This window comes from Girardinichthys multiradiatus, chromosome 22 (genome assembly GCF_021462225.1).
Source record: "Girardinichthys multiradiatus isolate DD_20200921_A chromosome 22, DD_fGirMul_XY1, whole genome shotgun sequence".
NCBI lineage: Eukaryota > Metazoa > Chordata > Actinopteri > Cyprinodontiformes > Goodeidae > Girardinichthys > Girardinichthys multiradiatus.
The window spans coordinates 32497940-32511160 of NC_061814.1; the positions used below are offsets into that span (position 1 = coordinate 32497940).

General features: G+C 39.7%; 1 protein-coding gene across 1 annotated transcript in view; it reads right to left on the reverse strand.

The window, feature by feature from the left end:
• The window catches only part of macrod2 (mono-ADP ribosylhydrolase 2), a 608769-nt gene that overhangs the window by 38112 nt on the left and 557436 nt on the right, over positions 1 to 13221 (reverse strand). The window contains exons 10-11 of the mRNA XM_047351869.1: positions 7276 to 7314; positions 2423 to 2482 (exon numbers count right to left, since the gene is read on the reverse strand). Coding sequence (XP_047207825.1) covers positions 2423 to 2482; positions 7276 to 7314 — 99 coding nt within the window. The remainder of the gene's footprint in view (positions 1 to 2422; positions 2483 to 7275; positions 7315 to 13221) is intronic.

Here is a 13221-nt window from a genome sequence, read left to right on the forward strand (position 1 = left end):
TGATGTTTAGTTTTGCCGACTTTAGGTGTTTATTAAAAGGTTGAATGACCCCTTTGTCACTCATTGTTAGTTACTTAAAGTAATCATGAAGCTAGAATTTTCCATTTTAAGATGGAGAGCATAAAGGTTCAATGGCAATAAACAAACCTTTGTGGTAAAACGCAATTCACGTTTGCACATGATAGAACGAAACATGTACTCAGGTTGCAGCACAATAAAATCTGGGACCAGTAAAAGATAACAAGAATAACTCTCAAATACAGGAAAATAGTATACCTGTAACATACACAAAAAAGAGGCAAGATCCGTGCAAGGTAATGTTCAACAAGATGAGAGGATGGCAGCATAACATAAAGTCTTATTCAAGTCATCTGTTGATAATTCCTGTATTTTTTTGTATCGCAATATATTTCACAGGGTTAGAAAAATTGCAATGGCAGTTTTTTCCAGTATCGTGCAGCCCTTCTTAGCTTTATCTTGCTGCAAAGATGTCCTTTAAAAATACTTGGTTTGGATGGCAGCGCAACCTGCCCCAAAACCTGTGTGTACCTTTTAGCATTAATGGTGCCTTAACAGATAAAAGTTACCCACCCCATGCTCACTCATACCATCACAGATGTAAATTTTTGAACTTGCTGATAACAATCCGGAATGTCCAGTGTCTCTTTGGCTCAGAGGATACAACGTCCATGATTTCCAAAAACAATTTGAAATGTGCACCCATCACACCACAGCACACTTTTCTACTTTGCGTCAGTCCATCTCAGATGAGCTAGAATCTTTTGATAATATTATGGACTGTAGATGATTAAATCCCTAAATTCCTTGCAAATGTACATTGAGAAACTTTGTTCTTAAACACAGTTGTTTACAAAGTGGTGAACCTCACCCCATCCTTGCTTGTGAATGACTGAGCATTTATGGGATGCTCCTTTTATACCCAATCATGACCCTCACCTGTTTGCAATTAACCTATTCACCTGTGGAATGATCCAAACATGTGTGTTTTGAGCATTCCTCAACTATCCCAGTCTTTTGTTGCCCCTGTCCCAGCTTTTTTGGAACATGTTGCAAGCATCAAAGTTAGAAAAGAGTGAATATTCGCAAAATAAACTATAAATTGTATCAGTTTGAACATTAAATATGTGTTTGTAGTGTATTTTATTGCATATAGGTGGAACAGGTTTGCAAATCGTTGTCTTCTGTTTCTATTTATATTTTACACAACATCCCAACTTCATTGGAATTGGGTTTGTAGATCCACTAAGATATACTGACAGGTGCCAGCTTTGCTGCAGTGTAAAATTCATTCCAAAATAAAAAGGAAATCAACCCCTAGATTGATGACACTAAGTCAAAACCCACCTACAGAATTGACACAGTAGGGGACAACTGTGTGTTTTCAAAGAAGGAAGCTCTTTCTCTGTTGTTCTCAAGCATCTCATGGTGCCCGTCTCACACAGCTGACAGTGTGGTTTTCCAGCTCACTTTTCCTCTGCTCTGTGGTATCTTGACATCTGAGCATTCGCTATGATTAATCCCTCCAATGTGCCACATTGAACCACACCTAACCTTTACAGTGCAGGCAGAACAAAATCATTTCATTCCCTTCCTCTGAGAGAGGTTGTCTGAAGGACTGACTGTTCCCAAGCTGGAAAGCTGCGCCAAGGCCTTTTGTGAATGGATTAGTTACTATTAAGCTGCGGGGCCTGATAAATTAGGATTTCTAAAGATTATTACAAAATACTTATGCCCTTCTAATACTGGTGATTGAATTTTTGAATCATCCTGAATTACCGCTATGGATTAGAGGAAAGGTATCTTGCAGAGAGAAATGACTTCTCATGCTTTGTTTTACAGCATAAATTGTGTTGGCTCCCTTCAACTGACTGCGATATCTAGTCCAGCATCTGAGAGGATCGAGTGAAACAGGTTTCCACAAAGAAAACAAGCATGACTTATCTTCAAAAACTTCCCTCAACCTTAAGGCTTCAAGAAAAATGGACGGTGTAAGATTTTAATTGCTTACTAACACCGTCCAGTGTAAGAATCTAATTATCTTTGGTCCATCGTATTGGAGAAGCCTATAATTGTTTCAACATTACATATCCAAAGGGGCTGAAGCTGCAGAATAGCCAGATAATGGCTTCTTAAACTGGTTTGCCTGAAAGAAAGCATTCCTTTAAAAAAGGACCAAGCTTCATCCACTATTCATTTCCCCAAAGAGGAGCTAGGCATCAGAAAGCAAGAACAAAAACACATTCCATTAATTTATACATGCTGGGAATTTTTTTCTGTAAACACATAGCAGTGTAAAATGCTCCCACTACCAGTAATGTCGCTTGGCATGCTCAACATTAAAAGAATTGCAGTAGAAAACAAACAGATACATGCAGACATAGAGCTTTAGTAACAAGCTCACCCTTTTTGCTGTCCTCAGTCTCTTCCTTGGTTGTGGATGTTGTCGACGGAGGTGTGCTGTCTGTAAATAAACAATGAGAGATGGTGCTTCAGTGATGTGGGACTGATGCATCTCTATCCGCAAAATGCAAAAAGATTTTGTCAGGTCTTGTTGATAGAAACTGTCAAGTGACTTGGAATGAGTACATACAACTTATCCTGAAATGCTAAAACAAAATTCTTTAATATTTGGCTTTGTGTTTTCCACAGACTTAACTATTTAAAATCTAAACTCCATAAGCTGTTTTCAGATATATTTGCAAAGTGTGATAAAAGTATCAGAAGGATCACAGGCAAAACATGTCTGTGTTTTTGCTCTGTATCAAGTTGGCAAAGTTCTGCATGGAAATCTTTAGAAGGCTGTTCAAGATTTTGAAAATCAATACTGAAGCAGATTCTGTTTTAGACTTTACCAGTAGAAACATTTATAAGGTAATGGATCTAGATTTTTGCATTGGTACATGTGTGTTTTCACATCCCTGCTGTTATTCAAGAATGTAAAAGTGGTTATAGTTACCGTCAAGCTGTAAAGAAAAATTTATTTTTGTATCACGAATTATAAAGAAGAGGAGGCCGCAAGGAAATTTAGGCTGTATTTAGGCTGAAAAGAACAAATCTCTGGGCTTTTAACTCCGAATTTTAAGATCATATTTAGGAATCATCAACATGGCACCTTCAAGGGTAAGAGGAAAAATAATTCTCATTATAATACCAATACTCCCCAGAAGTCCCAATCAATGATATGCTTGGGGATACAATATATATAGATATGCAAATCTGTAACCTCTCCATCACAACAGAGGATATACGACCAGAGCCAACTCTTGCCATTTTTGTGCCCACCATCCACCCAAAATTGTATGTACTGACTAAAGGTTTAATTATGCCGACAGGCTGTGTTCCTTGTGTAAACTATACTTACCAGCAAATATATTTTCTTTAACAGCTTTTAGCATAATAGAAAGTTGTAAGACAGTTTTTTATTATGTATACTGTTGGTTTTCTCAAATTGTGTCCTTCAGAGAAGGTCAAATATGTGGCAAACCTACATTAAAAGGACAATTAGAATCTGCTTCAGTTAAAGCTACAGTTTACATCATTTTCAGTCTCTATGGAGGTTTGGAAAAGTTTCAAGGTTTAGCGATTTTATTGGCACAGTAAAAACCGGCTTTTTGAGCCATCATGTGTGGACAGATGTAGCAAAAAACTCTTCAGCGCATCTGTCCAAGACAGACTGTTGTCGAACAGCACAAACTGCTGCTCAATCGTGCAGCAGGCAGACTACTTGATGTATTCAATGTGACATTGTTTAGTTGAGATATTGTTTTTGTTTCTAAAGAAGGTTACACCACATATATTGTTACACAGCACCTATGGTATCGGCAGTAGCATTATTAGGCATTTATCTGTCAATTACTTTCTGCAGAATGTATATATGGTGGCAAAAAATAACGTTCTTTACCTTTCTTTTAAAGCTTTGTGGTGCTGTTCTGTGAACACTAATGTTGCATGGGATAAATAATCAACAACTCAGAAATAAAGCAATTAGCAATATTTATTTCCATATAATCCATTCACTGTTATCCGAATAACATGTAAACCCAAATTCATAATATCATGTAAGGCGGACAAACCCGCGTGGAAACACTACGGTTGCTCACTGCACTCTCACTGCACTCTTGTAAACACCACAAAAGGTAACAATCCAAACAGGATCAGGTTTCAGATACTTAAGATTAGCAGTGACTTGGAATGTTATTTTTATTAATATTATTGACCCTTAAAGCCTGCCACAATCGCTCATGCCACAGAGCGCATGGTCCCAGCAAACACCTGGCTACACACCGAATTTTGGCACTTCTAAGCAACACAGCCAGCTTCCCTTTTATAGAAGCCTAGACTAAGGGGAAAGTGTGACACCCTGTGGTACTACCTGTTACGCTAAGAACATGGCAATGTGATTATTTTGTGAAATATATTTAAGATAATTTGGTAAGAGAGAAGGTGAAAAGCTTCATCTTATCCTTCATCTTATCATTTAAAACGGGGACACTGTACCTCTATGTAAAAAAAAAGGAGCACATAAAGCAAATTAAGTGACAGACACACATGTTCACATCTAGCAACTTCACATAAATTCAAAATTAAAATAATAAAACTGTTGGCTTTTGGTGCAACAAGATGATGTAAACTATAAATAATGATGGGTCTGATATGGTGTAAAAATATATTATTATTGATTATTTTCGACTTGATATGGCCTCTCCTTAGCCTACTCACAGGAGGAAGTGCTGTCAAACAACCATTCAACTGCTAAACTTATATAAAGCTGATCTAACATTAGTTCACAAGATGACAAACACAACAATGAAGCTAGGTTGGTAGCCTACAATTCTACCATTAAGAGAAAGAACTTCTTCAAAAGCTACTATGCTAACTACAGCTTGTAACGACAACAGCAAAACATGCTAACGTTATTTTGCTCAATAGCAACCTAACAACATGTTAGAAGGGTTAGCAATCACTCTCAAACACAGCAAATTCATTTAAACATGAACTAATTTATTTCCACTGAGTATGAGAAATAGTCGCCAGTCAAGGCTGCTCATGGTTGCTATTATTTCTTTTGAGAGCTACTGCAACAGCGCCCCCTTCAGTAGCTGGCGCTCTAGGTAACTAATCCCAACAACCATTGAAGATGTTCTTATCAGAAAGGCTAGACACAATGTTAAACCAGAATAAACCCTGGGTGAAAACTGCTTACATTTGATCCTGACTTTCTGCCCCTTATAAAAACTTAAAAAATTACAAAATTGATCCCATTAGTTTTAAATCATTCGTGAGTTGTGGATTAAATACATTATAATGCAAAACTCCTGTAAGTATAATTTCTTGCCAGGGATTATAATGTGTTCTTGGCATCTAAATTACATGCAGTTCAGTTTATTTATATAAGGTGAATTCACAACAAATGTTAATTCAAGGCACCTTCCAAGACAAACGGGTCCAAATCAACACAATCCAAACAAAAGTACAGATAAGATTCAAGGACATACTGTACAGTCTTTCTCTAAATGTAATAAAATACAATCTAATTCAACTTATAAAGCCAATAGGTCAAAAGGAGGTTCAACCAATTGCACCAAGTCATTAATTTTGCAGCAATCCCTCATGCTGAGCAAGCAAGTGAGGGTTTGCTGTAAAGTTGTCAATTCAATATAATCAAAATTACTTTAAAATAAATCTAAATAAAAAGAACCAAAGATAGTAATCATGTTGAACAGTTTGCAAATTATTGTATTGCATTATGGTTTTATTTAGATTATAAAAAGCCTCACATACTAAAACAAGAGTTTTGAGAGCAACACTGTCTTGGCTGCCTAAGTTAGGTATGTCTCTGAGGAAACTGTTAAGCTCTCTGTGGTTTTGTTACCTACCTGAAAAAACAACATAAAATGATAGCCTCCAGAGGGAGAGGAGGGAAGAATGTGAGGCTTTGAGACCATCTCCAGACTACTGTGTGAGCCAAAAGCACCTTTCCATGTTAGCATAAAAGTCATTCGAAGCTTTGAGTTGGTTCCAGGCTGAGTGATTCAAACTCTGGCTGATGGAGTGAAATAAAAGGCCAGTTCTTGGCACCCACAAAGAGGGAAATCAAACAAGGCCAAACTGGACCAGGACAAGAATGGTATGATAATACAAGAGAGCTAGGAATTATCAGGAATTGTTTCAGCTGGCTTCTTACAGTCTGATGGTATGTTATTATGGAGTATGCAGTTTAACCAGCTGGTGAGGAGCTCTATAGAAATAATGTAGCCTGTCTGGACAAAAAATCTCAAATGCATTTGGTCTGAGCCAAATCTTTATGATGCAGCCATTACGTGCACACAGTTTCACTTCGAAATATCACATTTTACAGTGCACTTATAAAACAGCTCTTTTATGTTTGCCCCAAAATGGATTCCCTTTGAAAACACAGATGCGTGTAATTGGCAAATCATGGGAGTGACTTTGGGAAGAAAAACATTTTGATAGCACCCCAAGCTCTACATTAACTGTAATGTGGCCACTTTCTCCAACACACAGTAAAACTAATGGTGTTCTCTGCTTAGTTGGGTTCATGTGTGAGATTTTTAAAAGCATCAGCAGCGGTCAAATTTGGATGTTCTCTCTTATAAGAGAAAACGTCATCAGGTGCAACGTACCCCAGAGAGCAAACTGCTGCAGACAGGCAGCTGCTTTTCATAGAAATAAATCTTTGTAGCTGTGACAACAAAACCCGTGGCTAAACTATGCTGTATCTATTGTTTAACCACACACACAATTCCATGAGGCATTTTGTTTGTGCCATTGCTTATTCAGGACATCAGTGCACGGATGAATGTCAATAGTTTATCCCGATAAGTAACATCTGGGAGTTTTGGGCTATGTGCCACATGATGTGGTGGATAAAAGCATAATGCGCTGTCAGTTGTGTTTGTGCTATCATCTGGCTTATGCTGTGGAGGGATGTCAATCCGCAGTCACTCATTTTAGGTGGTCTAAAGGCATTCTGGCTGCAAGCCGGATGAAAGGAATGTTGTCGGGGAATTAGCTCTGGATAACAGTTCCTGTACCTGACATATTTTTTTTGCCAGGATGACTCAGGCCAGGGATTCGGCTTGTCAGCAGATGCATAAACATTCAATTTCGTCTGCCGCATAAAACCTGGCAAATCACTGTCACAAGCCAAAGCTACGGTGCTCACTCACCCTCTGTCTGCTTTAATGGAGGTGTTAAGGTGAAAAGGCAACCATGAAATATTCTGTCACTCACCTCCCTTCGGCTGCTCCTCCATAACCTCAATGTCATTGTCTGGAAGAGAAGGGAAATGAATGTGTTAAAGCAGGCGGTTTTATGATGTACAATACAACCTGTCATCATAAACTGATTACCCTGTAAAGAGTATTTCAATACTGCCCAGTGTGTTTACTTCATGTCTTCCAAACAATAAGCTCATGCTGTTTTTCTTTAGTCTATGGTTGCAACTATTAGTTGGCATACAGTGCTGTGAAAAGGTATTTGCCACTATGCAGCTTTCTTCTCTTTTTGCTTTTCTTGTAATACATGCCATACTTAATTTTAATTCACGTGTCTAAAAACCTTTTAAAAACCCCTCTTTTTCTTCATTACATTCAATGCAAAGCAAAAATCCAAACTACCCCTAATAACCCACCTCCATTTCCCATCAGCTTTCATTAGAGCCTCTTATTACAGTACTGACTATGTGGGTATGTATTTAAGAGGGTCATATTCTAGCGAGATTATTTTTCAATTAAGTTCATTCTGGAAAACTCTACACAAATGACACAAAACCTATGTCTTGAAATTACAAGAACTGCAGGTCGGCCTGGACAATTAAAACAATTATTTTTCCCTTTGATTCCTTCTAACTCTGCTGTGAGAGACAGACTTTGAAGTGGGTTAAAGGTGTCTTTAGATGAATAAGTTGAGTTGCACAGCGGGATATCAGAAGCAGGCTTTGGAAGCTGCTTCTTGAGGAACTGCTGAGCGAGAGACGAAGCTCCTGGTTCCTTCCAAATACATTCCTACACTCAGATCTTATGCAGCACAGCATGCTTCAGGGTGTGTTGTGTCATGCCACAACAGCTTGTATGCATGCTTTTTCTAAGTACAGTTCATATGAGAGAAGTACTCGCTTTTTGTGAGGGAATATTCATGATTATATATGTATATATGGCTGGAAATGACTCAGGAAAATTATTGTGCTGTGGTTAACAACCAAAAGAATGTGTTCGCTTTGATGAAAGGCTGTTGTCATCTGTTCTGTAGAAGTGCAACCATCAGAGCTCCCTAAGGATTCTGCGACAGACTTTTCTTTTGTATAACACAGAATAAAAGGGTACAGTGCATTAATCTAACCCTGTTCGGGGAAACAAAGGAAGGCCCACTGATACAGTAACAAGAGAGCAAGAATAGAAACACAGGGTGCGTCAACTACTGCCAAATACTATAGCATGGTTACACAAGCCAAACGCTTGTCCAGGCAGGAAATATGTGTGCCATGGTCATGAATAACAGTACGTGACGCCTTTGCTTTGTCCCCTATTTCTTCTTGTTTCACCAATCATTCCAGCAAACTTGCTTTTATAGTCGTGGAACAAAGTGTTGAGATTGACAGAAACACTACTGCTTCAGTGTTGGTAGAACGTTTTGTCAGACATTCTTATGGTATGCTAAAGCAGAATTTTTAACATTTTATTATTACAAAGGGATTCATTGAGGCCAGGGAGCCAATGTGTGAGTATTCTGATTCTTGAGACTTTTGCCTAGTATTAAATGCTCCATTCCTGATGAAAAAAGCATTGTTTATCATCAAACATTCCTCGATTGTTGGTAAATATTGCTCTTAGAGGATGTTTCTATCCTGTTCTTCATGGCAGCATTTTCTGGGTAGAATTCTGAGTCAGCCTACTCCATTTAATAACAGGATGCCTCATTGTCAGCATGACACAGGACACCTGACAGCGTTCACCTTTCCTTCTCTGCAAATTCCTTTCTCTAGATGTCCCAAAATGTTTGAAAAGGGATTCACTGGATAAAATGACATCACCCCAGTCAGTCCTGGTATTTCCATCCACATCACGTGCAGATTATGCCCACCTGCCTTCAGCCTAGCCAATCCAGGCAAGCTCTGCACTGGTGGCCACTAACTTGCTTAGTTGATTCCTCTTTAGGAGGTGGTTCTAACTCTTGCTGAATTTTCTTACAATATCCTGAAGCATCTTTACAGCAGTTGAACCTTTCTTCTTGAAGTTCTTGATCAGTACATTGAAGGTCAACTTGTACTCCACAAGAACAGATTAATTTTTTCTCTTTTCCAGGGCTACAACAACAAAATTACATCATTCTGTTCTTGCGGCCTGGTTGGAAAGTTCTTGCTGCTTGTTCTTGACACAAATTCTCAGCACATTTTTTATTTTATCATGTCTGACCAATATTGCTGGATAGGTCAGAAATTTAGAAGTGGTTCGGTTACTGTACCAACAAAATGATGCAGTTGGAGGGACTTATGAGGACTTCTATGGAGTTTTTGCCTCTGCCACAGCCAAGGCCGCGGCACGCTTGGCCTCACGGTACCCGTCAGCCGTCTCAGGAGTCCTACAAGCTAACCACAGCCGATAGGACTCATTCTTCAGCTTGACAGCATCCCTTACTGCCGGTGTCCTCCACCGGATTTGGTGATTGCCGCCACAACAGGCACCGCAGACCTTACGACCACAGCTACGGGCAGCAGCATCGACAATAGATGCGGAGAACATGGTCCACTCAGACTCTATGTCTCCAGCATCCCCCGGAATCTGGTCAAAGCTCTCCCGGAGGTGGGAGTTGGCAGAACCTCACTATGCGCCTGGGCCTGCCAAGTCTGTCCGGCTTTCTCCTCTTCCAGCGGATCCAACTCACCACCAGGTGGTGATCAGTGGACAGCTCAGCCTCTCTCTTCACCCAAGTGTCCAAAACATGCGGCCGAAGGTCTGACGACACAACAAAGTCAATCATCGAGCTCCTGCCAAGGGTGTCCTGGTGCCAAGTTCACTGATGAACACCCTTATGCTTGAACACGGTGTTCACTATGGACAATCCATGACTAGCACAGAAGTCCAATAACGAAACACCACTTGGATTCAGATCGGGGATCACGCCTCTCCAGGTGTCACTTTCGTTTCCCACATGGGCGTTGAAGTTTCCCAGCAGAATAATGGAGTCCCTGGAGGGGCACTATGCAGCACCCCCGACAGGGACTCCAAGAAGGCCGGGTACACCGCACTACCGCTCGGCCTGTAGGCCGAAACGACAGTCGGAGACCTGTCCCCAACCCGAAGGCGCAGGGATGCGACCCTCTCATCCACCTAGGTAAACCCCAACACAAGACTGATTAGCTGGGGGGCAACAAACAAACCCATCCCAGCCCGCTGCTTCTCCCTGTGGGCCACTCCAGAGTAGAAGAGAGTCCAGCTCCTTTTGAGGAGATGGGTTCCAGAGCCCACGTAGTGCGTGGAGGTGAGCCCAACTATTTCTAGTCGATATCTCTCGACCTCCGGTGCCATAAACTGTGTGGGTTAATACACCCATCATCCGAACCGAACTTATCCTCTTGCAGTGTAGGCATACTTGAGCTTGCACTACAAAATTGCAGTGAGAATTATTTAGCTGTTCCGCAGCAAATACAGTAACCTAACAGTTCAAAAAAACGTAACAGAGAAAACGGAACGGACTGAAAAATATGACCCAAAGAGAATACAAAGATATCTCCGCAACACACGGAGGGACTAAATTAAATTTTTCTGCACCCCTGCAGACTCCAAGTACACAACAAAATGTACTTAAAGGCAAAAAGAAAGTTGATTTTGCATGATATGTCCCCTTTAAGTCTGATCTGTCAAACCAGAGAAACATCTTAACCATGCAGGACACCAGCCCTTAAGAAACGACTTTGGATACCAATGTTCTACCCCTACCCACTGACCGTTAATTCACAAGGGTTAGTAGTTTAAATATTAGCCTACAAAGTGGGACATGCCTTAAATAATGCTGTTGTAGATTCCTTTTACATGAACATGATCCTATATGACAATGCTTGTCAGGATTGAAGCTTACTTTATTTTTAAAGTGACTGACAATTATTGTGACTACACTGCAATATAACATATTAGACATTGAAATACAGCATCTTGTCAAGTATTCACATTGTTTGAATTTGTAGGTTTTTAGTCTTTAGGTTTCTTATTTAGTTATTTGGTCTTTCTTAATTATTGTTCTTTTTTTTCATTGGTCACAGGGGCTGGTGATGCCGTACCTTTTGGTGATGCCGTACCTTTTGACTTGTGTTGGCTTCCCAACCAACTTTCTTCTAAATGGTACTAATGGTGTTATCTACAGCGGAAAATTCTGTATGGATCATGCGTCAATTTGTACGCACCACCTAAAAGTTTCATACCCGCTTTGACATGGGATGGTTTAAAAGAATTTTCTATTTTGTGCTCGCTCATGTATTATATAGTATCTGCCGCAGGAGGCCACCAAAGCATAATCGCTCGATTTTGCTTTGATTCAGAGGTGAACATATGTCATGGTTTACCAGAAACACACTCAGCAGGAATATAGTGTTATGCAAAGTTCTAATTAACTCTTACGTTATTGGTTACATACATAGGTACAAAATGGATGTTTAAAGGTGAAATGGAAGTAAGACTAGACAAAATGGCAATGCCTAGGTACAAAATGAGAGGATGAATTGGTGAAGGGGCGAATTGACCAAATTGAGTCTTTTTTGGTCACTGTTTTTATGACTGTTGTTTTCTTAGCTAATGCTGCCATCATTGCCTACTTGTGGTTGTTGTGGCCTGTCCACTTTGTAGCTTGAATCAGATATGCTCTATAGTCCCTTCATATCAATAAAGTCGATTTAGCAGTTATAGAACAAATCTGACCTCACATTGCAATGCACCCAAACCCACCAACATGTTTGCCAAAGCTGCTATGACAGGACACAGAAACACAAAAAGAATATTGTTGTAATGTCACAAAATGCTGAACAATTAAATGGGTATGAATGCTATTGCAAGACACTGCAGCTGTTGTGATTGTAACCTTTTTTTGAAGGAGAAAATGAGCATAATTGCAGGGAAGGCTTATAACTCCATATTTTAAATGTCCTCGTTTAAACTTGCCATTTTAAAGGCTACCCCCCTCCACCCTTTCCCAGACAAAAGTGTCAAAAATGCAAACAGAGCTCATTCTAAGGTCCCAGAGAGAATTAATATTTTATAAGAATTTTAAGCTTTTAAAACATATGCAATCAATATATTAGACTTACACAGAATGTGATATTACATACTATATAACACTGTGATATTAAATCACGCATCAAATAAACCTCCATTACAAAGGATTCACTATAAAATATTTTTCTTTGGTAATGTTTCTACTCAGATTGAGAAATGTTACAAGCAATGGTTCAAACTGTATATGCTAAAGCTGAACTGTACCAAAGCCAAGCAGAGCCAGTAAGTAACCATGTCAACACATCAGTGAAATGTTGATAAGCAAATACTCAGGGTGTTTTCTCTACATGTCTGATTTATGCACAAACATAAACATTTTTCACTGATCCTGAGCTGAAGCTGAATGTTCATGCTGCCAAAGCATGAAGAGTCTGAGCCTGTGCTTTCTCACAATCACATCACTAACACACCATGGTTTCCTCATTTACCAAACCTGAGGAACAGTTTTGTGGAACCAACACAGACTTCATTTTCACCCCTCACAGGGTTCCTGTAGCTCTTCATACCCTCCCTCAACAAATTACATGTGTATGATAAAAGCATGTGCATACCATAGCTTTACTTCTTCCAAAGCAGTGGGATAGCTGGGACATTTTGAGGCATGTGTGTGTGTTAAAATGCTAAGAACATGGAGTGTATTAAGAACCATGTAAATAAATGTCAATTGGAAAGTCGGCGAAACAGTTGGAGAGAATGTAGCAGCCTCTGCAGATCTGTGAGTTGTGTTAATATTGTCAGCACCGTGGCTGATTGAGGAGAAGAGGAGATGGAGCCCAGCTTGTGGGCAGCCACCCAGATCATATTAGGAGAGGAGTGTACCCAGAATCAATTTCTACATGCTTTTTACTCTCTACAACCACAGCTGGCTGAATGCTTCCATACCCGCATATAATATGAGTCAAGACAAGTATGTGGT